At 45.5% G+C, this 27,184-nt stretch overlaps 2 protein-coding genes across 5 annotated transcripts in view; one reads left to right on the top strand and one right to left on the bottom strand.

The window, feature by feature from the left end:
• The window catches only part of LOC102114500 (D-beta-hydroxybutyrate dehydrogenase, mitochondrial-like), a 16,980-nt gene extending 5,065 nt beyond the window's left edge, over positions 1-11,915 (bottom strand). For both annotated transcript variants that reach the window (XM_005527091.3, XM_088061331.1), the window contains exons 1-3: positions 11,777-11,915; positions 7,760-7,870; positions 2,286-2,427 (exon numbers count right to left, since the gene is read on the bottom strand). In XM_005527091.3, the coding sequence (XP_005527148.1) occupies positions 2,286-2,427; positions 7,760-7,870; positions 11,777-11,878 (355 nt within the window). In that variant the 5' untranslated portion in view covers positions 11,879-11,915. The remainder of the gene's footprint in view (positions 1-2,285; positions 2,428-7,759; positions 7,871-11,776) is intronic.
• Positions 11,910-27,184, top strand: BDH1 (3-hydroxybutyrate dehydrogenase 1). 3 transcript variants are annotated; one of them, XM_005527092.2, is made up of 7 exons: positions 11,910-12,003; positions 13,190-13,322; positions 16,365-16,437; positions 17,925-18,035; positions 22,179-22,320; positions 23,832-23,984; positions 25,337-27,184. In XM_005527092.2, exons 2-7 carry the CDS (start codon positions 13,240-13,242, stop codon positions 25,804-25,806), a joined length of 1,032 nt encoding a protein of 343 aa, XP_005527149.1. In that variant the 5' UTR covers positions 11,910-12,003; positions 13,190-13,239; the 3' UTR covers positions 25,807-27,184. The 3 variants fall into 3 exon arrangements, with proteins under 3 accessions (XP_005527149.1, XP_014111625.1, XP_014111624.1); XM_014256150.2 differs by lacking the exon at positions 11,910-12,003 and adding an exon at positions 12,207-12,450; XM_014256149.2 differs by lacking the exon at positions 11,910-12,003 and adding an exon at positions 12,469-12,833.

Here is a 27,184-nt window from a genome sequence, read left to right as displayed (position 1 = left end):
GCACTTAAAAACATCAACATGCTCTTGGCAGACTGCCTCTGCTCTCACACGAGCCCCGGTAACCCTGCCCCATTCCCAGCTAAGGTTGTTCTCTCTGAAGGCTGTTGACCAGCTGTGTACAAGAACCTGTGTTCCTGCTTCACCTGCTGAAGCTCTCAGTTTTAGAGAGTCAAAATGACTGAAATTCACACTGATCTGCATCCAGCAGAGCATCTCAGCCTGAATGGGGTCTCTCTGCTGCAGCAAAGTGAGGTCTAACTACTAGCAGGAGGACCATGGAAACAGGGCATGTGATGGAGTAATTTCACCACTAACAAAAAAACATGCTGAGAAAATTTGGCAGGGATTTACCAAAGACAAACTGTCGGTCACAAACTGACCTCTGCAGAGTATTCCTGACAAATTCCTGTAAATTTCTGTACAACAATTTCTCATTTCCTGGGTTGTGATGTTAGTTCTCACAAACGTCCCTGAATCATTATTTACAATAGTTTGTTGTTGGAATTCCACTGCTCATGGATCAGGGCATGTTACAAACAGAACAAAGTGCTGAGGGGAACCCAGTCACAGGGCTGTTTGCTGGACAGCAGTGTGTTTATTGAGCAGAGCCTTATCACTATTACGTCTCTAGAGTCAACAATACAGTGGGAACTGTATGAGACCAAAAACAAACAGGCACTCCTATCAAAAGAGTTCAGCATAGGGAGAAGAAGTATGAAGAACTGTCCAGCCCAAGAACTGGCCTGCACTAGCTCCTCTGGGGACACATTCAGTGTGCAACCACACCTCTGTGCAAGGCACTTCAGTACTCTTTATACTCCAGCACCTATTTATTGATCACTATTTATTTCCCAGTAAATTGAGCCTCAAACCTCAGTCATACCAATGGGCCTAAAAAGAAGCCTTTGTTGCTTTGCATACCGTGCTGAGGCAAACAGCTACAGGAGGAACCAGTCCAACTTGCTGATCAGGGACGCAAGACTTCTCTGTCCCTGCTACACACACAGTTTTGCAAACACCGCTGCATTTATAGAATCAATAGAGCTGCTCCCTTCCAAGCTTTCACTCAGTGGAAAAAGGCTTTGTGCTACCACTGCTGTTGCTGGGCTCTTCAGGAAAAGCTTAAGAAGATGTGAAAAGCATGATGAGGCCTGGGTGATTGTGTAGGAAGAAAAATCATGCAGAGAGAACATGTGTGGGAATCAGAGCTTGTACATTACTCAGTTACATTTCATATGCTTATTTTAGAAGAGAAGGTGTGCCATGTAATTTGCATGAAGATTAGAGCTGTTGTTATTTACTAGCTTGATACTTGCCATGAACAAAACCAGGGCCATGGCAGACTCATCCAAGCTTCAAGATGAACAACCACCTTCAAGTCACAGCCCTGAAGTCCTGAAGCCACAGATGTCAAATTTCAGTTCACCCTCAGCCTGTTTCTACAACTGCTGGCCAGCTTGCTACTGGCATAGAGACTGCAGAAAAGCCTGTGCAAGGCAAGAAGTCTCACCTCATCACATGAGAAGAGGTCAGGTGGTATCACATCAGGTTCTGACTGTAAACTCACATCCCACTGCCAAAGCACTTTCAAGAAGGAAAGATGGGACTCTTATCTCCCTTGACATGCTTTTGGGGTCCATGAGTTGGACTCATGCTTAAGGTGACACGTGGATTAAGGTCATCTATGCCAAGCCTAACCTGGATTCCACTTCCCATCACCTCTGGGATGCTGCATGGCAAACTGAACACATGGATTGATCTGACTGAACATTAATCCAGGTTTGGGGGCAGTCCAAATATGTGCTCCAGCTCAGATGTACCCTCACAGTTGTACCCACACAGCAGAGGGGACAGCAGCAGTAAGCAGCCAGGGCCCATCACCTCTTCATTAGCAGGGTCACTTGCAAGGTCTGCATGAGCTATGAGCATGTGTGGCAGGAGTGCAAGAAAGGGATCAAGCTCTGGCCGTTCTATGCCCTTCACAGACATTCAAGGACAAAGACACAGATACTTGTGGGCTTGCTGCCACTCATTGCTTTTTATGGGATGTAGAGTTAAAGCCTAATCCTCCAGCAGTCTTGGTCTCTTTCCATATGCCTGCCACATCAATAGCAAGACAATTGTCCTCACTGACCCGGGTACAGCACAGCCTGACTGCCAGCCACACACTGCCACAGGCCTTCAGGCTTGTTAACCCTCTTTTGGTGGCGCACAGAAAGAAAGACCTGGTCAATGCATGGCCTGCTCTGTAGAAAGGATTCTGTGAGCAAAATATCCCTACATACCTTCCTCTGGCTCCTTCAGGGTCCTCTTCACAAAATCCATGGCTCGAGCCACCTCCTGGTCACTGCACACATCCATCTGTAGCACCTTCATCCGGTCTGACTTCATGTTCCTCAGCTCCCTGGCTCCTTCTCCATTCTCATCCTGTTCAGCAGAACAGAAAGGTGTCCCACTAAGATGGACCAAGAACAGCAAGGCAGCTTGGGGCCAGGCATGTTCACATGGACAGGAAACAGAAGCCACTGACATTGCACACACAGGTGTAAACTTGGTGCACAAAGATGCACAAACCAGCGTGCCATCCTCCTATTCCCTCCAGCACCACTTCCAGAAGTGCATCAGTGACCCAGTGCCCTGAAGCACCAAAAAGCTCACCCTGCTCTTGGCTCCTTATGATGGGTTTCACATCCCTAACATGCTGAAATACTGTGCCAGCCAGAGAGAACCATGGGTGACTCTCCACTACCTTGGTCTCTGTGCTCTACAGGTAACATAACTTGTACAGAAATTGGAGTAAGATGTTCAGGAATATGTGCTCAGTGGAGATTTGCTACACAGCAGCACAATTACAGACATGAGGCATGAAAGGAGATTCTGGCTAAAGAAAGAATTTTATTTTTTTTTCACTCTATAGGGAACAAGAATTTCATGTCTCTGCTTTCCTTTCAACCCTTTTCCTTTCTTTCCTCCCCATCCCACTTCTATTATTAGAGATTCTGTTACTACTGTGGCTTTTTTGTTTAGTCAAATGTAAACACAGTTAAAATTCCAAATTTCACCTGCTCACTTGCAGGCAAGATTGCTGTCTAAGCCTTACAGCCTTGCTCAGGTGGTAAATAACAAATAAAAGTGAAAAGAGCACAGATTAGCCACACAGTTCCACAGCAGACTTGAGATATAAATCATAAAACTATTCCCTGAATCACAAGCTCTGCCTCATTAGGGAGGAAGAAATTATGAATTGGTGAGTCACCATGCCTGGCTGCCACTCTTCCTTTATCACTTGATACCAACTCCCACAGCACAAGGGCAAACAAGGCAAGCAACCCACCCACAGTCACCTGCTCAGGAGCCTCTGCTGCCAGGCAGTTATAAAAAACATGTAACTGCTTAGTTTTTTATAAATATATCAGGCTATTTAATTCATATGTATACAACATCTCATCTCCACCTTCAGTCCAGTGAACACTGACACATAATGAAGGAAAAGAGCTGAAGTATCCATCACAAATGTGAGCAAAACAGGGCAGTTCTCTTAAAAATCAGTCTGTAGTTACACTGGCATTATGACAATAGTAGGAATGAGTTCTTGGTCCCATGGCTGCATGGCATTTCACAACTGACTTATTTCCCAGTACAACAAGAACAGCAAACAAAGTTTGAAGCTTTTCTAATGCACATCAAACGTGGTGACGGACTGTGTTGGCCCTCTTATCTAGCCACGAAAACAATCTCAAAGTGGCGTTACAAGTTGTCAAGAACATGGTCACCAAAATATTATATTCACTTTGAAACAAATGAGGGTTGTATGATGCCTCACTGTATACCAAGTTATATAAAATAAATTTCACTACTTAACAGTGCATAAAGTGAAGCTAATTCAGCTTGAAAAGAGAAAGATTTATTGTATCTATATAAAACCAAAACCATAACTATATCTGCATACAAATGCCAATTGTCATTTAAGCAGTGAAAAGACCTTTCCCTGCATTTTTTCTTTATTCTTGCATAATACTTATAAAATAAACAATAAATATTTCCTCTGCTTTTTGAGAAACAAAGTCATGGACTGGCAACTTAAAAATCCGGTAAAAATTGATTGTTTTGTTCATATGGAAATGAATTTTCCCCTATTACCAAAGCAACTCTATCTGCAAAGTTACCTTCCCAGATACAATTTACTCATTATTGACAAAACATATTGATTTTGGAAGACTGACTTCAGCATGCAATATCAATTGGGACCATTTTTCATAGTTGCAGACACCATCTTAGCCACTATTTAACTGTAAAACAAAGTTCTTAATTCTTTTGTCCAGAACACCTCTTCACAAATGAAGCAGATACAGATTTTTATGGAAGCAAGTGAACATCATCTTATGTTCTGTGGTCTTCAGGGGCTTCAGTGAATTCCTTGTTAGGTACCACATGGTACTTTCTCCTTGTTTTTCAAATAGTAGATTTGTTGGCTGGGATAACACCTGGAGCAGTTCCCAACGGAGCAGCCACACTGTCCTCCCAGAGGTGATCTTCACCAGCAGGAGCCACACAGCAGCACAAATCAAATGAGGTGCTGGCAGCAATGGCCCAACTATTCCTACAAAGCCTCTCTCCACCTCTCTTTGCTGATTTTTGTCCTCTCAGAGAATCTCCCCTTCCCAGTTCCATAAGAGTTGAAAGCCATCATGCTCCAGCCCAGTCTGCTGCCCAAGTTCTCTCCACAGGCCTTCAATGGGACTGTGTGGTTTACTCCCAGCTATCTCCTATCCCCTAGTTATCCTGCCCTTGCAGCCCTGCAGGCTCTGCCTGCCTACCCCACCCTGTGCCTAGCAGGGGCTGCTCCTGGCTGAGAAGCCCAGCAGCTCCACAAACCCTCTCTACCCAGCTGAGGAAACTTGCTGCAGCTTTTGGCTGACTCCCCTTCCCTTCCTCGCTCCTCTCCCCTGTTCTGGCTTGGAGGATGATCTCAGTGCAGTGGTGCTGAGGAGAGGCAGAACACAAAGATGTTCATTAATGGAGAGCCCCCTGTTATAGACACAGACATGGCTTTTTCCCATGGAAGCTCCTGGGATTCAGGATTAGGTCCTGGCAAGCACTTGGGCACCTGCAGTGAGATCTCAGGAGGAATCAGGAAGCCACAAACACAATGCTGAACTCCCATGGATGCAGCCAGCTCACTCCATGTGAGACAGTTCCTCCCCATCCTGCTGCCAATCCACGTGCTGCCTTCCTGTGTTTCCTGAGCGGAACACCTCGTGCTTGTCATTACTGGATTTCACATAATTTATTTCAGACTCCAGCCAATCTGTCAGGATCATTTTGAACCCTGGTCCCAAAAAGGCCTATAATCTTCTCTGTATGGTTCTGTGCATATTTTTTTCCAAGTGCAAACTCTCTTCTGGGGGGTACTTCCAAGAATATGGTCCTGGGACTAAACAGCAGTCACTTAGAGCATAAGCTTGCCCATGAGACTATCATGAGGGACTGTAACAAACTGTAACAAAACCCTTACTCAGGACACATTTATTCCTTCCCCTTTAGCCACTCTGCTGCTTAGCCAAAATGAGATTCGATTGACACAGCACAGTTTGTTCCCAGTAAACTTATACAGGCAGGGTGTATCACACTATGATCCAGTCATTTGTAAAACTGACAGGGCAGTGTGTGGCAATTGCATCGAGTGCACTGAAGGTGAGCTCCCTGGCAATTCCAGAGGTCTATCTCCTTTGGGAAGGGAAGTACAGTATCTGCCCTCTTCCAGCCTTTGGGAAATCCCCTGGCCTCCAGGTGCTCTTGAAAATATCACCCATGGAGCAAAAATCACAATAGCTCATCCTCTAAATTCCCTTAAGTATATTTCATCAGGCCTGGTGAACAAGCACATGAATTTATATAAACATCCCTTGTTCTTTACCTTTTCTTGTCTACAGTTCTCATGATAACTGCTAGCAATGGGCATCTGAAAACAATTTATTCTTTCTTTTCAGTAAGATCAAAGAAAACAAAACATTATTTCAACTTTTCCTGTAATTTCTACTTTTAAGGTTATTTAATGATCTATTTTTGTGTTTTTCCATCATGATCCTAAACTTTAACAGAAACTTTCTCAGTGGACTTACTTGCCCTTGCTTTATGTAATCCCTTTTGCATTTGATCCTTTCCAGTTCTATCCCAGCCTTCATGCAGTATTCTTTTCATTCCCATAACTTTACATTTGACCATCTGATCATTAAGAAGCTCCTGATGCACCTCACAGTCTATTATCCTATATTTAATACAAAGGTTTTCTGTGGTGGTGTACTGCATCAGGGATCCTTTAATTCTCTGTATAAAAGCATATAAGTGGTGATGGACTAACTAGGTGTGAACTAAGAGCCTGTCATCTGCCTCATGACAGCTGTCCCCATACCCACTCTGACCCTGCTGCAACCTACAGCAGCTCACAAGCAATGAAGCAAGCAAGCAAACAGGTCTCACTTCAGGAGCATTTAGTTTCTTTATGGGGTTTCCAGTGGAGCCTGTACCTCTGCTTCACACTAGCATGTGCCTTCGAAACAGCACCCTTAGCCACTCTCCTTTCCCTCTCCTTTCCTTTCTGCTGCTCTGCAGAGTGCCTGACTTGCCACCAGCACTGAGAAAGGCATCCCAAAGCAGCAAATGACATGATTACTGAAGGAATTACAGAGGCTCCATATGGAAATTTCCAAACAGTGGCAATAATCCAACAGGACTCACTTGTTCTCAAGTTACACAATATGTCAGCTGATAATAACTTTCCTTTCTGGCGTCGTGGAAGAAAGTAAGTTCTGCCATGATCACACAGGCAGAGAAAGCCACCTTTGTTTGTTCTCACCCTCCACAGTAGTCAAAAATCTGTAGTCATCATGCTCTGAGCACCTGTGCTGATGTAGTCATCTTCAAATGGAGAAATGAGCGACTATGAACTGATTTTGAACAATTCAGGTCAGAAATCATGAGTTTTGACTAGCAATACAGCAAAAATGCATAGTAAAGGTAAAATCCCAACTGAGATGAAAGTGGAGCCAGCCCAATTTATAAAAACAGTTTCACAACACTAAGTTCTAAGTCCTTTGCAAGAGCAGGGACTGGGATGAGAGGTCTGCAACCCCTTCAGATTTAGTGTGTCTAAACTTATCTCTTACAAGTGATGACACCTGCCAAACACACATGACAGGAAGTGAGACCTAAAGATGTCAGAAATGTATGGTAAAATTTTCTATTCAACTGTCCATAAATAGCTATACAAGCTGAACAGCTTGTACAGAAGCTGCAGAAGCACAGTTGCAAGACATTTTGGAAGCAGAGCCTTAATAATGCAGGAAAGTCTGCTTGGAGATGAGTTTTGGGGAAGGGGTCCACAAAAATGACATTGTGAAAGACAGCAACAGGGATGCCATGGAAGACAGACAGCCACAGTGCCACAGCAATCTTGGCCTATCAGATTTATGGTGTTGTGGTATTTCTGAGAGGCTTGCAGCAGTGAACAGTGCTACACTGTACAAGCTACTGTACAGACATGCAGTTGACAGACAGTCCCTGCCCTAAAGAATGAGGAATGAGGTACAAGATACAACAGGCAGATGAAGCAATGGAAGATGTAACCATTCCTGCCCACTCCAACTCTCTCAGGTCTTGAACCAGGGGAAATGGAGGCTGCAACTGCAAATGAAGATGCTTTCACTTGAGAAGCATTTTTCTCTAATCAGCAAAAAATCTGATAAATTTCACTACTCACCATGAGCAGGCATCCAGCAAAAACAGTAAATCCCTTTGCATGAAGGCATTTTGCCAAGGCATGTCCAAAACCTTTGTCACAGCCTGTTATTAGCACCGCCTTCCCTTCAGCCTGTGTGGGGAAAGATAGTCATAGGATACCATTAGACATTGCAATGTAGGCACCACCAGCACCCTGCCCCACAGCACAGAAGTCACTTGCAGTCCTGCAGACAGGGCAGGTACAATTCCAGATGCAAGTGACAGTGGCACCTGTGTGCACAAACACAACCAGCTTGCAACTACTGTGAAATGATGCATTTATTCAGTTGCTGGTCTGTAACAACTTGTGTTGCCTCAATACCTGAGCTGGAACAATAACTCTTTCTTTCAAGTATCAGTGGCCAAAGCAGAAACATCTCAAAAGAAGTTAATGATCTACCAGTTCATAGTAAGAAAAAGGAGCATTGAGAACATCCAAATGGCAGGATGTCACTGGCTTGAACTGTACAGCAGCTCTTTTAGCTGCTGAGTGACTGCTGTCTGTTCCCCATCCACTCCCACTCTATGCGGCACTTTCCATACTGTATTTTAGCACACAGGAATGTGACTCCAGGTTAGAGCTTCCTTCTGAAACTCTGCAGTCTTAAGACGAACAACTTATCAAATCCTACGGTTCTCTCCTACATTATTATTATCTTTTGACTGACAGGTAAATTGAGAAGGAAGATTTGATACTCCATCTGGTATGACACAACAGGCTTGAGATAGATATGAAAGCAGAATACCAAATCCTGAAGATAAGCCTATAGCAAAACACTGCCCATTCACCCTCTGTCTTTTCTTGAGAGTCATCTCCTCACCACAGGTGTGAAGCAATGAATTAACACTTAACCCAGCTAGAAGGCTGCCAACTGCTGTGCTGCACAATGCTCCAAACTGAAACCATATCCATGAGGCAATAGCATGATAAAGCAATAAAAATCCAGAGGATGCAATAAGGAAGTGAGTTCCATTTCTCTGGAGATATTGGTAACTAATATTGCCTGTTACTGTATTCACAACAGCTGGAGTATGAACGTGCTTATGTATGAATTGCACTAGCTGGTCCAGCCATATTTTCAGAGGAAAATGGGTCAATCACAAGTACTCTCTCATCTCTTGCTTTGCTGACATGTACTGTAATGAAGCAGCAATAAGGGATGATTGCAGGGTGATAGTGATCAGAGCATTACTGCACAAACTCAGGGTGAGTCTCAGCAGAGAACAATAAGCAAATGAGCTACACCCTGTCCTATAACTCATGTTGAAGTAACTGCTCTCAAAGTGGAGGTAAGAGCTGAAGCTGAAACAAAAACTGATCAAAAGTCTGTGCTGCATTTATGATACAAACACCCACATTAACATTATACTATAACCTATACTTAGACAAAGAGCACCCAGATACAGACTAGCTCTGTTAAAGCTCTAAAGATAGCTACAGCTAAAGGACAAAAGATAAGTGAGAATTAAATATACAGTGCTCAGTCTGAATTTAATTTAGAGTGACACAACTCCAAGAGAGATGAAAATCAAACAAGAACCGGATCACAGAAGTTGTCAAGGTCACCTCCCATGAGAACTCAACAAGCTGGCCCGTGGAAAAAGAAAGGATTTGACTTTCTTTTTCTCTTTCTCTCACCTCACTAGAGCCCTTGCCCCTGAATCTTGAAGGCAAAGGACTTCTCAAAAGAGCAGGAAGTGTGCAGGAAATGGGCAGTGGTAATCACTTCCAGAAGACAGTCAGGCAAACAAAGAAGATACTCAATCTTCAACCATCATTAGCTCCTTTAAAAAAAAAAAAAATCCCCAAACAAACAACCAAAATGTAGACAGAAATGAGGTTTAAAAATCCTCTCATCTGCCTATAATAGCAAGGAAAGTGAGGGACCACTTCAAGTATTAAAAGGATCCTGTGATTGTAATTTGCTGTAACCCTAATTGCTGGTAATAAAACACGTGACTATGGCATCATGGCTCATAACAGATGGAGGCCACAGCAGCACCAAGGAGCGTGCAAAATCCCAAGGGATGTACTGGATCTCACATCTGTACCTGTGCCTGTTTGTGCCATGCTTGATGGACAGAGAACTCCCAGGGATGACAGCAGGGATAAATCCTATTCCCAGCCAAAAGGATCCTATCCCAGAAAAACTTCTGAACACAGAAAAGCCCAATCACCCTTGTCTTTTGAAAGTCCTGAGATAAGGCTTAATCTGCCTGTTCCTGAAGTTTGATAAGGTCAATCTGCAGCTTAATTTGACTCAATGCTGGGACAGGCAGAGAGGATCAGTTATCAGCACAGTGACCTTAATGAGCATTCTGAGGAACTTCCGGTGCCTCCCTCACTCGGGGTCATACAGTGCTCCCCAGAAACACTGCATGGGAGACAGCCCTCCAGTGCTGACAGGCTACCTGGGATCTGCTAAGAGCACAGAATAACTTCTTGTACCACAGGTGCTGCTGTGGCTTGTGGGCACAGTAATACTGTCTATGCCTGCTGTGTGATCCACAACACTATTCCTCACAGTTCAGGCAGCCCTAGCAGGTCAGCCTTATGTTGACCTGCAGCCAGCTCAGTGGTACACAGCTTTTCCTATTGGGATATGGCTAGTTCACTAAATAGTAGAATTTATTTTACTAATGCTGTTGATCTATCAGAATTATACATATTTACTGCAGAACTTACTAAAGAAATTGAAGCTACTTTTTCAGCCTGTCTTTCTAGACAACATGGGAATATGGCATGCTTACCCAGAATTTATATTTTCCTAATGTGTCACTTTTTTTTTTTTGATCCTGTTCCCTTTTATGGCTCCCCTGACCAATCCTCTGATGTTATCAAACAGATTGATTTTAGGATAAGGGCAGCTACAAAGTAAACATGGCGTATTCCTTTTTCCAGGGCTGGGAAAGTTGAGGTTTTATATCCCAGGAAAAATAACTGAAAATATTCACTAAAGGGAAGGTATTTTCTCAAGTGGAACAGGGATAGGGAAAGTAAGAGATGCAGAGTGGATGGATGACTGAAGTAGGAGGCTGCAATCAGACTACAGGTGTTATCTGGCCATTCCAGGAGGAAGGATTGAGCTGGAGGTCCTGAAGCAAAAACAATGTCTCTGAGAGCAAGTCATATCCTGGGCATCCAAAGCAGCATAGACAGCAGGTCAAAAGAGGTGATTCTCTGGTGAGACCCCACCCGCAGTGCTGCATCCAGCTCCAGGGTCCCGGCACAGGAAGAACATGAACCTGTTGGAATAAGTCCAGAGGAGACTACCAAGATGATCAGAGGGATGGAGCACCTCTCCTGTGAGACAAGGCTGAGAAAATTTAGATTGTTCTGCCTGGAAAAGGCTTTGGGGTGACCTAATTGTGGCCTTCTACTACCTGAGGGAAGACCATTTACAAGAGCATGTAGTGACAGCACAAGGGGGAAAGGGTTCAAATTGAGAGTAGGTTTAGATTAGATATTAGGAAAAAAGTCTTAACTGTGAGGGTGCTGAGGCCCTGGCACAGGCTGCCCAGAGAAGCTGTGGATGCCCCATCCCTGGAAGTTTGCAAGGCAGGGCTCTGAGCAACCCGGTCTAGTGGAAGGTGTCCCTGCACATGGCAAGGGGTTGGGATTGGAAGATCTTTATGGCCCTTTCCTACCCAAGCCATTCTGTGATTACATGAGCACGTTCCCCCTCCAAGTGGAGCACTGCGGGGGGGAGCAGCCGCCGCACCGCGGGGTCCGAGGGCAGTGCCCGCCGCACCGCGGACCGGCCGAGCCTCTCAGCGGGGACCTCATCGCCCTGGGCCGTGCCCAGCTCGGCGCTTCGCCCCCCTCACAGCGTCTGTCCGGCTCCACCAGTCCAGCCCGATCCGGGTAGCGCCGCTCCGGCCTCGACACCTGCAGCGCCTCAGCCCGGCCCGGCCACACGGCCCGGCGCCATTTTGGGCCTCGGGGCGCCTCCGGCGGCTCTGCCGGCGAGCCCCGGCCCCTCACCGCGGTACTCACGGGCAGGGCGCGGCGGGCCCGCCGCGGCAAGAGCAGGAGGAGGCGGAGGAGCAGCACCCCCGCAGCACCCAGCGCCAGCAGCAGCCCCGCGCCGCTCCGCATGGCCGCAGCCTATCGCCGCCGCCGCCCCGGCCCTGCCCCCGGCCCGCCTCCCGCCGCGCCCGGCACCGCGCCCCCGGCCCCGCCTCCTTCAAACGGCAGCAGCGCCCGGCGCCCGCCGGCTCCAGGTAACGCGCGGGCGGCCGCGGGGCGGGCCGGGGTGGGCCGCGGCGGCCCCGCGGAGCTCTGGCAGCCGGGTCGCAGGGTGACCTTGCCCCCTGCGGGCGGGGGGCGCGGGCGTCTCCTCTGCGCGGCCTCCCCCGCAGGCTCCACAAGCCGGGGCGGGCGCCCCGGGCCCCCGGTGCCTCGGCCGGACCGTGAGCGCCTTTGGGGCCGCGGCAGCCGCGTCCCGGAGAGGGGCTGGCCCGGGCCGGGTCGGCGGGACCTGCAACGGACCTCGGGCCTCGCCCCCTCCCTGCACACCTCACAAAGACCTGCGGGGACACCAACCGTGCTCCCGAACTTGATCAAACCATCGGGATTTCTTAGGATTAGCCGAGCCAGCGAGCCTCCTGAGCCCTGTCCGCTCCCTCCCTCTCCATCTCTCAGCGGTGCTCACCGCTGCTCTTTCTGCGGTAATCTCACTGTTTTTCAGCCCAGGCCTGGTTTCCAGCAGGCCCCGAAGCTGCCGCGGTGGCGGCCCAGCCTTCGGCAAAGATGCAAAATACCCCTAACAAATAGATACCCTTTCTCAGCTTCAATAAGTGGGCTGGGAGATGTTTTTTGTACCTTGGGTTAATTTTATCCAAGATAAATATGATTGAAGTTGTCTTTCGGTACCAAAGTCTTGTCCTTGAGATGTTTTCACTCGGTATTGAGTTTATTGGTGGTTCCCTGTGTTTAGTCCAGCATCACCAGCTACTTAATTACAAAAAATTGTATTTTTAACTGCATGGCTGTACTAGCTGTAAAGCCAAGGATTGCTTTGGAAACATATGACATCATCTCTGACTTGAAGGTATATTTTTGTTTAGAGTTATTTCATATAGTTCATTTGAAATAATGTATTCCGTATGAGTACCTTAATTTTTACCTGTTTCAGAGAAAAAGATGTTCCATTAAAGATGCATTGAAGAAGGAGAAAATTACTTTTTCTTTAAATATCTCCTTGCTTGGTAGTTTACTTATAATGCTTTTTTCTTATTTAAAGGCATCTTGGGTGGCTGAAGGTTGAGCTGTTTATCTTTGTGTGAGGGACTGCAAGGGGTGAAGATGAGTTCCTTTGGACTTTATTTTACTGTTGAAATACGTGGAGTCAGCACGTCTTACAAAATAATTGAGCAACTAAAACAGAGGTGTTACCTTATGTTGCAGAGCTAAGGAAGAGCAGTTTTGCTTTTGGTTAGAGTGTGCCAGTTGAAAACATGTTGGCCACCAAGCTGTCCCGCCCTCTCTTGAACTTCTCTGTGAAAGCGCTGAATTTCAAGGACCCAGGGAATGTCTTTAGGTAAGTAACTTGGTGGAAAAGAGAAAAGAGTGACATCTTGAGTAAAGCACACGTCAGAGACTCACTTGATTTCAGTGGGACAGTTTATTTACAGTCACAAGGTGGTTGAGGTTGGAAGGGACTTCTGAAGGTCATGTGGTCCAACCACCCTGCTAAAGCAGGGCTTCTTTGAGCTTGTTGCCCAGAACTGTGTCCAGGTGGCTTTTGAGTATCTCCAAGGATGGGTGCTCTAGAACCTGCCTGGACAATCTGTGCCAGTCACTGAGCTGAGCACAGCAGAGATGGCCTCTGTATGCAAAGAGGGGTTGGCAACATGGTGTTTTTGTTGTTTTGGTTTTTTTTTAATGCTGCAGTCAATAAATTGTGGAGTAGAGCATTAATTCAGCATCCATCAAGAGGATTTTTTTGATTATCAGCAAGCAGGCCTTGCTTCAGTGCAAGAAACTGTCATATATTTCTGTGACTTCATTAAAGAGGCAGTGAATCCCATGAAAAGAGAAAGTTGAGAGGGAAGGTTTTACTGAGAAATGGAGGTGGGCTGAGTAATTAAGCTGTTTTTTTTTTCTGCAAATGAACAGAAAGTTGCCTATCTAATTCTAATTCCTAGCTCTGAAAAAACCCCAACATTTATATTGCTGTATGATTGGACCCCTATTAGTCCAAATCCAGAGCAAGTTGAATGCTTTCTCTGGCTTTGTTTTAGAGTGGGGTTTCCAAACATCAGTGTGTGTACCACTAATTGTACATAAACCATTTAAAAGTAGCTCATGACCTGTTAAACAAAAGCTGCCACCTCCAGTGTTGCTCTACTGCTGCTGATAGTGATGTCCAGCATCATCACGGTCAAGGGTGGCTCTGGTAACAGGCTGTTGTAGATAGCTAAGCTGTTAAGAGATTTCCTGTGCAAACAGACATAGGTCTTTATCACCTGTTTGCTCCACATACACCAGAGTTCACCTGCAGGAATCTGCTGTGGCCTTAAAAATACAAATTAATGTTTTCTTAACTTGAGGAAAGAATTTTCAGCATATTCTTGTTTTTTTTTTCTTCTGTCTTCTGTTTTGCTTACTGTGTATTTGTGCTTTGTGTGTCTTGTACTCAGGGCAAAATTGTGTTGCATTTGCAAGTCCCTGCAATTGCTAAACCTGCAATAGAAATCCAACTGTTCATTGAAAGGCAGTGCTGCCATTATACCAGTGTCTTAATGCACTGAAGCAGCATTTATGTACTTGACTCTTCAAGCTGGGGACTCCTTTTTTTGCTGGAACTGAACAAAAGCATGATTACAAAAGCAGAAATTCAATTTGAGGACCATCTGTGCATTCTAAAAGTCTCTGTTGTGGTCTCTAGAATTCAGTGATGCAGAATGACAAAATTGGCTTATGGTGCATTAATGTACCATGTGGGGGCTCACATCACTTCCTGGCTGTTTCTGCTGATGACGTTCCTGCTCAGCACCAGCCAGCATCTGTTTTTCTTTTGCCATTGCCTTCAGGTCAAGATAGGCAGAATGTCAAGTAGATGTTCTCTACAGATTATTGTGAATTGAGTGCAGCAAATCAGTGTTCTGCAGTGAAATAACAGGGCCAAACATGACACTGAAAAATAAAAAACAAGTTAATTCAACTAAAAGAAATGTTATGAACATTTCTGGGCACTTTAAGACACACCCAAGAAACTTACTGTTGAGGTAGAGTTTCAATCCAGGATTGCAGGTCAGTGATGTTAACACACACTTTGCCTGGGGACTGACCTTTGCAGCAATTAAGTTGGCTATAGCTATTTCAAGAGCTGATTTGGCTTGTGACACTCTAAGTTAGAAAAACGGCTAAACTATTTCAGGAAGGTGAGTGAACACCATTGCCTGAATATGTCATCTCCTTTCCCATCTGGTTCAAAGCTTTTGCCTTCATAGATACCTTGATTTCCCGAGATATGGCTCAGAGGCCAGTGTCTGCAAGCTGCTGTGCAGTATAGCAAAGGTCACCCTGGGAGAGCCTATGATGTCTGAACTGGAGATACTTGTGAATGATTATGCAAATTTATTTAGAAGACAGAAAAGCAGCCTGCAAGATAAGCTTTGGGAAGGATAGATACTGTTGGGGGAGCCATAAGATCGATAAAGTTCAGCAAGTCTAAGGGAAGGCCAGAAAGCTCCAGGAGAGCAATGTCAGTGCTCAAAGCGAAAATGAAAAAGTTGGTAAAGTCCAGAGAGGTGACTGGCAAGGACATAGCTTGGGGTCACTTTGATTTGTTTTTCAGGCCCAGTTTTGATGAATGATGGCAAGGCTTAAGACAGAGTTATGCTACTGGGTAACATAGCTTTTCTAAATCGAATCTCATTTCTGGAAGGCATTGTTGCTTTGCTCTAGTCTGTCTTTGTGAATATGTTTTGTCTTCTGAGATTCACATACTATGCGGAGGAACTTCAGATCTGCATGGCAGGTATTGCTCAAAGACAGTGTTTCTTAGCTTAAACGGTTGCAAAAAGGGGATGTAAAATCTGGAGTATCTAATGGGTCGACACTGCAGGGAAAGAAGTGTTATCCAGGATGAAGTATGGATGGAGCTGTGTGTAAAAGGAGTCAGACAAATCCAAGCAATTCAGCCTCAGACTGGGTGTCAGAGACAAAGCCACAGCAGAATACTTTCATTGGACAAATTAAAAACTTCCCATACCCCAACTCTGTGCAAATCTTAAGTGAGGGTGTTGTTGCTTTTAAAAATGCAAACACTGCACTGCGTGTTTTGTGGGTGGAAGCAGCTCTGTACCTCTAGACCAGGAGCTATTTTAGAACACTTTGTAATACCCAGACAGCTTCTGCAGCTGGAAATAGCATCAAGGTCTTTGGAGTAACAAATCTGTCATACTGTAGGCTCAGACTAAGGAGAAGTGTAGACTAGATTCTGTCTTCCCAAATGACAATCTACATCATGTATGTAGGCAGCACTACATTCCTTTTCATGTGTATGTTGCTGCAGCAGGGTATGGACAAGATATTCCACATCTGACTGTTCTGTTGTTTTGGGTTTTCTTAACAGGCCCATGCAAAGATTTTCCTTCCCTCTCTTGTCCCCATGTGGCAGCCGCTCTTATGCAAATGAAGTCGATCAGGTGAGTATGACTATGGCTTCCAGGAACTGGTTCTGCTGAGCAGGGATTTTAAAATCCCTGAAGTCTGGTGACCAAACTCATCTTTCTAATTTGCCTGAAAGACTCCAAGCTGGACCTCTCAAGCATACTCCACATTCTTTCCTAGCACCGAGCTTCCATTGACGTAGCACGGTATGTGCTGCTAAGGATGGAAATAAACAATCACACGAGTAGGTTTTTCCTATTTTTGGAACTCACTCAGCAGATTAAATGTTCTACCTTAGAGCGGAGGGAATCTGCATGACAAATTCTTAATAAAGTACTCTGTCTGGAGTATAGTTGTTTAAAGATATGTAAATAAATCAGTGTGTCCTCACCACTTCATCTGGAGAGTCGCCCTTTTTAGCAGCCCTCTCCTTGGAGATACTGACTTGCCAGGAACAGTGCCAGGCAAAAGGAAAGGGAGTGTCATCTTGTCTGTCTTGTGGCACAGAACTCAGCACTGTAGTGGTGCTAGAGCATGCACAAATTGCACCATAACTCTGGAACAGAGTTTTGGAGGAACTCAGATGTCATCCTTGCATCACTGCTGGGCTTCCAGTGTGAGGAGCCTTTGCTGCTTCCACCCAGCTTCCACCCTGATCAGTCCTTGAGTATGCTGGGGAAAGCCAAATTTATAGTTTTAAAAGAGATGAGTCAGAGTGAATTGCAGGCAGTTATTATGTAATCCCACCCACAGTAGCACCTTGGATGTACAATTGTTTCTGTTGGGCTGTCTGATGCACCATCTGATTTTTTAGCTTGTTATTTAACTGCTGCCTGTCTTTGGGTTAGAAAAAAGAATTTGGTGAGGGAAGGAGGTATACTTCTGTTTAAATTCTAAGTTGGAAATGTAGGAAGACCAAAAAATCCCGACCAGACAAAAAGAGTGATGACCAACTGGTCTCAATTTCATATATTAACCCCACTTGAATCTTCTTAGGTCTTAGAACCCAGCTCTAGAGGGCTTAGGTGCTCTAGAGATAAAGATGAGTGGGTAGTCAGTAAGATTAAAACATATCCTTTCTTCACTCCAGCTGTCTTTTCCATGCCCTAAGGGCTGCATATGCACAAGAGTGGACTCCTGCCTGTTTTGAACATATAGGAACAGTTCCTGATGAAGGGAAAATGTGTCTTGGGAGTGGTCTGGTATATTTTCAGTTTTCAAGGTGCACATGAACTGCCAGAACATGGTGGTTTGCTTGGTCTGTTTGCCTTGGAAGCCTGTTGCCAGAGGTACTGAACTCCATGCTGGGAGGGTGGTGACCCTGCCTCACTGGAGTGAACTCAGCATGAAAATGTCATTTCTTGTATTCAGGAGGCTCTGGGTGGCAGGAGCTGGCATTGAGTGTAGAGAACATCCCTGGAACAGACTGCTCCTGGCCAAGGACATGACTTATTCTGTGTGCTGCAAACCACTAATTTCAAATACTCAATTCCAGTGCATTTTGTTCTGTTTTGTTTTGCAGATTGGCAGCAGAGCTGTGCTTATAACAGGCTGTGACTCAGGATTTGGATTTGAGTTGGCCAAGCACCTGCATGACAAAGGTTTCATTATTTATGCTGGCTGCCTGCAAAAGGTAGGGAAAACAAAAGCTGTTCTCCACCTGTGGCATGTGCAGCAACACATAGCAACTCCAATCTTCCCCCTCCACTCTGCACAGCTTTCTGCCAAGGAGAGGGAGGGTGGTTGGTAGCCCAAAAGGGAAAGACACAGGTGCTTGAATTTCACAGAGCAGAACCAGGACTGAATGGTATCTAGAGGGGTTCTTATTTAAATCACAGCATCATGGTCTGTTCCATGGCTGGTGAACTGGAATCCCAAATCTAATTTTATGGGCGTAACTGTAAGCAAAGTTTGATGTCAGGCTGTAGTCTGGACCTTTCACCCTGCTCTCAGACTGTATATATTTATGAAGGGCTTATTTTGATTAATTTTGCCATAAAACCAAGCTGGCAGTTATTTTATGGCATGTGTTTTGAGCATAGTTTCTACATTCATGACTACAGCCATACCATGGTGTGTATTGGGGGGGTCTCCTGAAGTAATGGGGTAGGTGATGGAGTCCCACTAGTGGAAATGAGAGAAGAATCAGGCCACAAACAGCTTAGTGACACAGCCTTGATATGCTTTGCAGGAGAACTTGGTGTGGCAAAGCATTGATGGTCATGGAGAACAGGAGGGAGTTTTAGCCTCTCTCCGTATGAAACCCTGCGCTTTTTTTTTAGCTGCACAGCCATTTCCTAACAGAAACAAACTTACTCCTCAGGATATCCTGAGGTGCGTCAGTTAGTTTGATCTAATCTTTCAGCTCACTCATAGCTATAAATGTATCTTTAATAGTGATACTATTTAGAGAGAATTTTCCAGGTATTCTTTAATGTTACTCGACTTTCTCCTATTTTTTTTCATTATTACAAAGTTTTGCTTAAATTAGAAGTTTGTTTCTGCTGCATTTTTTCAGAAGAGGTGTCTGTCTTGATAGCTCTGTGTCTTGTGTCTCAGTGTTCAGCCAAAGATTTGTTAACCTGGGCTCCCTCTGCAGGCGTCACAGCAGAACAGGACACTTGGTATGAGCTGCTGCCTTTCAGAAGGGCTCAAGACAGAGGGTAGATGAGTACTTTTTTGATAGATGTTTCTACTCAGCTTTTGTAACTGAAGATCAACATTAGAGAATATAAGAACACTGCAAACTTAAAAAAAAACTGATTAGAGTAATAGCCTGCCTCTATATTGACAGAAGCCAAAAACTTCAGAGTTGCAAAGTTAGTTACGGGTTTCATTTTTTCTCTCTGAGATTCTAAAAAGGCACAATTTTCAGTGGACATATATAACAGTTTCTTAAACCTCCCTTCTATTTTTGTTGTCTTCAGTATTTGTTCTCCTGAATGCATGTTAGTGGAAAATCTTGGCCTCTGACAATTTCAACATAAGCTGACATGCAGCAGCATGCCAGAAGTCTTTTAGACTTTGATCAATATTTACTTCCTCACAGAAGAATCAGCAGAAAGCTTTGCAGTATCACCCTGTAATTAAATATTGCTTCTTTAGCTGAACTCACATGCCATGTTCCAAAATCTGTGTGGCCTTGCCAAGAATGGTAACAGCAGTTGTCATCAGAAAACACTGGAAAATGCCAAAACTCCTCGGTTAGCTGAGTGGCCTCCTGTGTGTCTTCAGGCCATTATCCTTTCTGTAGACAAAAACAATTGCAGGAGACTGAGCTGATTTTTCACTGTGCTACAGGCTTCTCTAGCAAAATCATAAATAGGATTCTGATCAGAGTCTATTATTGCTGGTGCTGATTTTAGGAGCAGAAAAAGCTTGGTGTTTTTAGATGCTAGGTAAAAGTGGAGGTAGAAATAGGGAACGTAATCTTTGGCTTGGATATATTTGACCTAGCTCTGACATAGAGGAAATGACTCTGAAACTTCAGTGTCACTTCCATGGGTTTGTTTTTCACAGCACATCTGCACATCAGAAGCAGACTGCTTCTTGGGGAGCCACTGTGTCCTCAGGACATGCACAGTCTTAGGAATGCCATGTCCTTACTGCAGATTAAAAGTATATGCAATGCTGACTCTTTATTAGGAAAGATTTCCTAAAGTGGCCAGATCCTGAGCACCTACCTAACTGTAATTTTACTAAAGGAAACAGGATTGAGGAGTGTAGAGTCATGACTGAGGGGAGCCCAAGGACGGATCTGTGCTAATAGTGTGCTGTTTCACACACAGTTACTTCCTAAGCTTTTCAGTGCCAAATATACTCATGTGAGAGTTGTGTTGATGCTGCATTGCCAAAAGACAGTGGTAGACTGGAACCAATGAACGCTCATGCTGCAGCTGTTTTATTTTTAGCTCTTTGGTTAATATATGGAGAAGCCAGCTGACACAAGATGAAGAAGGTATTTTTCCATCAGTATCTGTTACCATTGGACATATGTGATGTTTGTCTTTGCTGTCAGGAGTGTGATGGAACCCCTGTTTGCTTTGCTGTGTATGCTCAGGCCTGTTGCAGCTTGCAGGCGAATGAGAAGGCAGAGGTTCTCTGAGGAAGCTGGCACACAGGCTGGCCACTGCAGGGCTCCATGGGAGTCTTCAGAGCCACAGGGTGTTAGAGACCAAGGACACACTGATGAAGATACAAGCTGAAGCCCAGGAGCCCCAGAGAGTGACCATGGAGAGAGGAAGGCAAGGCAGCAATGTGCTTTTTGAGTGTGCAAGGGCCGGGCCCTCTTGCCACAGGGACAGTGTGCCCTGGGGCTGGCAGCAGAGATGTGCTGGTCTCCTGTTGTAGCATGAGAAGATCCTTACACTGCTATGTGTGAGCTGTGTATGGGCCTGGGGATTGTGAGACAGGCTGCATCCCCTGCCAGGAGACACAGTCACCAGGTGCCCAGCTTAAACCATCTGCCCTTGCTGAAAGCCAAAGGAGTGGGCTTGCTGGTGTGGGTTAACATCCGGAGTCCAATTCTTGGCCAGGATCCCAGCCCCAGGAGGTCCTGTCCAAGTACCCATCTGTGTGTGGGTGGGAGGGCAGGAGGGAGCTGACTTTCAGAGCCAACCTTGTCAGGGTTGAGAAAGAAGATGCTGTGGAGGTCCCAGCAGAGCTATGAAGTCTCTAAGGCTGGTAAAGCGCAGAGATTTTGTAGGGCCTCATAGAACTGGGATCAGGGAAAGGACCTGGCCTCATTTTCCTTCTTTCCTTTATTATATCTGCTGTTTTCAAGAGACTTGCATGTTTGCATTTGCTGATTCCCTGATGGCATTCCCACATTTGTCACTTGTATGCTTTCCAGTGCTTTGCCATATAAACTGCTTTGGCATCAAACTGCACATGAGACTTCTAACACTCCATTCTGTAAGCAGTGTGCTTCCCTAGAAGAGAGAGCAGTAGATGCCCTCTCTTAAGGACAAACACTAACTGGTGTTAACAGTCTGTGATGGAATATGGAAGCATGGAGGAGAAGACAGGAGATGTTGGATGGTTACGTCAGTGAAATGTCTCTGAACATTGTATATAAGTGCAGGAATGAGAGGAACCAGGAAAAGGGTTTTTGGAAGATACATGGCAGAGAGATGGGGTTGTATGGCCTCTGAAGGGAACTCTCATGTGAGGGACAGATGGGCAGCCTGGGCTCAGACTGCAGACAAGCTCCATTTCATTGACCATTGCCTGCTGGCATCTGACAGGGAGTGCCTGTGGCTTGAGGTGTACAGAGCAATCTGATGTCATTCAGCAGTCAGGAAACAGGCCTGCTATGAAGTACTGGCCTGTTCCAGCTCAGGAACTCACTGGCCATTTTACACCATAACCTCCCAAGCAAGTTGCTGTGGCCTGTGTCATGCCAAGTGAGGATGGCACCGCATGCCCACCACTGCAGTAGTGGGACAAAGTTTGGCCTCAGGAGCTCGTACTGGGCAGTGAGTGCTTGCTGGGTGCCTTGCTGCAGCAGATTCACCTCTGGCTGCTTTCTTGGTGGTTGAAACAGTTTGTACCAGCTGACTTGTTACAGGGGTCATGGTCAGATGGAGATGCTTGAGGAACGGTGTTCTGCAGGATCAATTCTGTCTGCTCCCCTTCTTCCTAGGGCTGCAGGACTGTCCTGAATATTCTGTGACTGCTCTGTGCACTCTTTTGCTTGATTTGAGAGTTGGTATGTGTTTGATATTCTGCACAGGCTCTTTAGCCAGATTGAAACCAGCACTTTCTTCCCCTCTAGGACAAGGGAGAGGGTGGCTCCAAGGAGCTGGATGCCATGAAGAGTGATCGAATGAGAACTGTCCAGCTCAACGTCTGTGACAGCAAAGAAATGGACCGGGCAGTGGAGCATGTGCAAAACAGCCTCGAGGACCCAGAGAAAGGTGTGTGTATGCAATGGGCTCTGAAGGAACAGAGGGGGCAGGAGTTCTCTTGGCTGGGCTCTGAGGGCATTGTCAGGGCTTATTTCAAAAGCTGAGCATGTGATTGAAGGACACGAATCTTTGAGGAGCAGCAGGGCAGAGCAAATGGCCTGTTTGAATATTGTACCATATCAGAAAGGAGCTTCCCACTTCACACAGTGTCTAAAAAGGAAACTGCTTTGTTTTCTGCTAGCTCCTGTAGGGACATTGGCAAAAACCAGAGTGGTGTTCAAGGCTCTGGGATTAGTGCTTTGTTCCTGTGAACCGAAGTTTATTGTGACTCCTTTTCTGCCATAAAACCTGCCCAGTATCCAAAGATTGTGAGTTAACAATGGAAATGTCTCCCCCACCCTTTCAAAAGGCAAAGGAAATGAAGAGGTTTTCCAAAGAATTTCCCATGAAGCTGGCTGGGTATCATTAATGCTATTGTATATACTACGATTTAAAGTTCAGGGGGTAGCTGTACTGATTTTCTTAGCCTGCCTACTTCATTCTGAGGTGATGACAGCAAATTCTGTGAAAGTATTGTGAAAATTGCCTTTGCTCATACGTTTCTGAAGCCTTTCCATCCTTTGAAATATGTTTTTCTCCTAAAGGATATCCACATTCAACACAAGGTTGTTTTAAAGCAGAACAACTGGTAATGTTTTGGTTTGGATTTTGCAAACCAATTTTTTTTTAAATTTTCTTTGTATTTAATTTTTATCTATGGATCTTCTATATAAATTAAGTTTTCTAGCTCTGTATTGTCAAGCATAGGCCAGAATGAAGTTGCCTTTCCTGGACTTCTTCTGATAACACAGATCTGGACACAGTCAGTCAATAGATAAGAGTGAGTTTTTCTAAACAACAGACAGAAGTCTTTCTCAGAGTTTCCTCAGCATGTTTCCTGTCCAATTAGAATATTATATGAAGTGAGTTAATTTTATTCAAAATTCCTTTTTAATCTTTCTTTTTATTGCCAAATGAGTAGTCTTCAGTTGTTGTCATTTTGATTGCAGCAGAATAAAAGGGAGAGGCAGTGGCACAAATGCTCACCCATGTTTACACCCTCCTTCCCAGCACTGCAGACACTCTAGTTCTTACGGTGACAGAAGGGATTTTACTTTGAAAGAATTACCCTCTTGTTTCTTACAAGATCATTCCTATTTATTTGCATTATCTATTTTGCTTCTTTTCAAAAATCATGATGGATAAAATAAGAGTGACAAGGAGAACAGCTTAGACGAGGCTGAAGTTCTCTGTTTGATAGCTCAGAACTTCCTGGGAAGCCTCATTTGCAGTACTTTGTGGCTGCGGTGTTGGGTGGTACAGGCCGATCTCCAAGGTGGTTATATTTGCCCAGGAGACTGAAGTGCTCTCTGGACTCTCTTCTATCTGGTTTTCACTATCACAAGTCGTAATGAAAAAGCTCTGTTGTGTGGTTCAGTAACCTATTAGCACAACTAATGGTGCTTGATTTTGTCTTGTAGGTCTCTGGGGGCTGGTTAACAATGCTGGGATCTCCACATTTGGGGAAGTTGAATTCACCAGCATGGACACCTACATGGAGGTAGCTGAAGTGAACCTGTGGGGGACTGTGCGAACCACCAAGGCTTTCCTTCCGCTCATCCGGAGGTCAAAGGGTGAGTGACAGACCGCCTGACTGGCTGTCCCTGTAGCAGGTTCCTCATCCTGTCGCATCTTGCTATGTTAGAGACCAGAAGGTCTATGGCACTTCTCTCTGTACCATCTGCCACCTTCCTGCCTTCAGAGACAGAATGTGGTCCCCAGAAGACACATGGATTGCCTCACCTCTCCGAGTTACACAGCAAGGCAGCAGGCCTGAAAACCAGTTATTTCTCTTTTCCATAAGTGCTGCCTTCTCCTGCAACATCCCACACAAGACCAAATCCATTATACTTACTTTTACTTGTTCAGAAACTGCAGCTCACAATAAATTAAAGTGCCAGGAGCATTCCTCCCTGCTATATAAAAACCAGCTGTGGCAGGGTGGGCAGCAGCAGTATAAAAAGCTTCTTGCAGGGAAGTTGTCATTTTGCACTGTTACTCTGGGAGCCTGTGATGTAGGAAAAGAGGGGGTTGTACAGCAAAGGCATGCAGACCTGAGGCTTGCGTGGGTCTCAGCATAAAGGGGCAAAAGCTTTCCTGTGCCAAGGCCTACTGCCTGACTAAATGAGAGTATTTTTCACTCTTGGGGCATCCACAGGCATTAACAATGTTGCCCTGAGCTGCAGACCTGGGTTGGATGTGGCCTGGGCAGCCCTTCTTCCATCATGGAAGGTTATCCACTTCTGAGGTCAAAGTTTCTCTTTCTAACACAACAATGAGCCCTGGTAGAAAGTGCAGAGAACTCCAACCTCTGCCTAGACTACAGTATTCACGGCCTCTTACCAGCATTTTCCCCAGCCCAAATGGATGGCTTCTGGCAGGGAGAGATCTCTGTGCCTGGGGCCATAACCCAGCTGTCACATGGAAGAGTGCAGTGGACTTAAGCTGCTCTGGCCATTGGTGGTACAGGAACAATCCATTCCTTTTTGAGAAGCAGACACTCCGAGCCACCTTTGTGGCAGTCTTTGATTTGCAAATAAATAAGCTCAGGTTTGGTGCCAGAGGCTTTCCTTGTTCCCGCTTTCACTTGTCTGGGGTCAGTCCAAATTGCTGCTGAGCAATCCTGTTTCCCTCCATGCAGGCTTTGTCCAGCCTCTCCTGTGTTCCTCAGAGCACTGAGCTTTGTGTCGGCATGTGGCTGTTCCCTCAGGTAGAATGAGCCAAGGAGCACAAGCAGTGGGCTTGTTCTCCTGCCTGAAGGCCATTGCCTAGGACAGCAGTGCTCAGGCAGAGCCATGAGCAGGTCTGCCAGGCAGTGGGCAGGTGGGTGGATGCATGTTGAGGAACGTGTTGGGTGGTGTGTGCCAGGTACCTGCTCTGGGCCAGGTGCCACGGCTCAGCTGTGCTCTGCTCGGCCTCTGCCTAGGTCGCGTGGTGAACATCAGTAGCATGATGGGGCGGATGGGCAGCCCTGCCCGGTCACCCTACTGCATCACCAAGTTTGGCGTGGAAGCCTTCTCCGACTGCCTGCGCTACGAGATGCAGCCCCAGGGCGTCATGGTCAGCATCGTGGAGCCCGGCAACTTCATCGCCGGCACCAACCTGTACAGCCCCGAGCGCATCAAAGCCATCGCCGACAAAATGTGGGACGAGCTCCCGGAGATCGTGCGCAAGGACTACGGCCGGAAGTACTTTGACGAGCAGGTCAGCAAGATGGAGTCGTACTGCAACAGCGGCTCAAGGGACACCTCGCCGGTCATCGAGAGCGTGGCGCACGCGCTCACCGCCACGGCCCCCTACACCCGCTACCACCCCATGGATTACTACTGGTGGCTGCGCATGCAGATCATGACCCACATGCCCGCTGCCATCGCAGACCGGCTCTACGTCTACTGAGGCCTCACACACATAAGCTGTCCAGGTGGGAAATCTGTTTTAAAGAGAGCTTTGTACACACTTCCCATTAGTCCTTTTTAAATTTTTCTAACCTCATTTCAGAGTACTGTATTTTAGCTCTAAAGGGTTCATTTAAATGTCTGACATAACCTGAAAGGCAGTAATTTGCAAGGAATGTTTCATAGGCAGGAATATGTTATGTTTGTGCAGGGACAATGATTTTTTTGCTATTTATTTCATGTAACCCTTTCTTTTTTCACCTCAAATATGAAGCTATAATCATTATTTAAACTGCAATTGCTCTGAAGCGTTTTCAGAATAATTTCTTCCGATGGCCAAACACAATCTTCACAATTCCTGCCTAGGATGCAGCCTTCACGCCATAAAACAGAATCCCTCCATGCTCTAATAGCAAACCACTGCTTCCTCATGACAAAGAATGTCCAACTGACTTTTCCAGGCCTGGTCACAGTAGCCCAAGGCAGAGTAGAGACTTCTTTAATTTAGGGATCAGAACTCAAAAAATGCTCAAGGTGCTGAAACTGAGCAACTGACCCCATCCCTTTCTTTCTTAGAATTATACTGATGAAACATTAGAGAAAAGGAACCAGTCTGCTTTTCTCACATGCTTTTTTGCAAAGGAGTTCAATGACCCAGGGACTCAACTTTGCAGACTTTCCCCATGGGAGTTTCTTATTCATATGAGCATTCCCATGACTGTGAGCAGCTTTACGCACAGGACTGCAGGTGTCAGGATTGGCCTGCAGTGACATTTGCCTTCTCTTCACCAGTATCTGAACATGAGCTCCAGAGTTAGCTTGGAGAGGAGTTTCACTTGAACTCCTGTGGTTTGTGAGGAACACTGTGGAGCAGATGGAGCAGAGAAGGTTATATAGTCACATCAGTGAATGCCCTTCTTGCCAGGGACCTCAGCTACAGCCAGGTATTTGAACAGCACCTTGCACAGAAGGGCCTTAACCCTGACCAGGCCTCCAATAATGGCAGCACAGGTGATGGTAACAATAACTTCCATTGAAGTAGTCACTGACCTGAAATACATGTACCATGACATAGATCTATCAGAACATCCATAACAATAAAGTTAACTTTAGGAGCAGTCTCATTTCCATGATGCTTGTTTACATATCTGAGAAACATTTGTTTTGTACTTTAAGAAAAGAAAAGGAAAAAAAAAAAAAAAGAGCCTTTCATGGGGAATTCAGGAAGAGTAGATTTTTTTAAGCTTGAAAGGCAAAAATAAAAAATAATTAATGACCATTGTTAGTGAAGTTGAAAAGATCTCATGTGCTCTAGTAACATACTGTGACATGATCAAACTCCTTTGGCTTAATAAATGTATACATGAATGGTAACAAAA

The sequence above is a fragment of the Pseudopodoces humilis genome, chromosome 11 (assembly GCF_049639895.1).
Source record: "Pseudopodoces humilis isolate 2021_Gansu_Grassland_sample_001 chromosome 11, ASM4963989v1, whole genome shotgun sequence".
In the NCBI taxonomy this organism is placed as follows: Eukaryota; Metazoa; Chordata; class Aves; order Passeriformes; family Paridae; genus Pseudopodoces; species Pseudopodoces humilis.
This window is presented reverse-complemented; position numbering and strand designations above follow the sequence as displayed.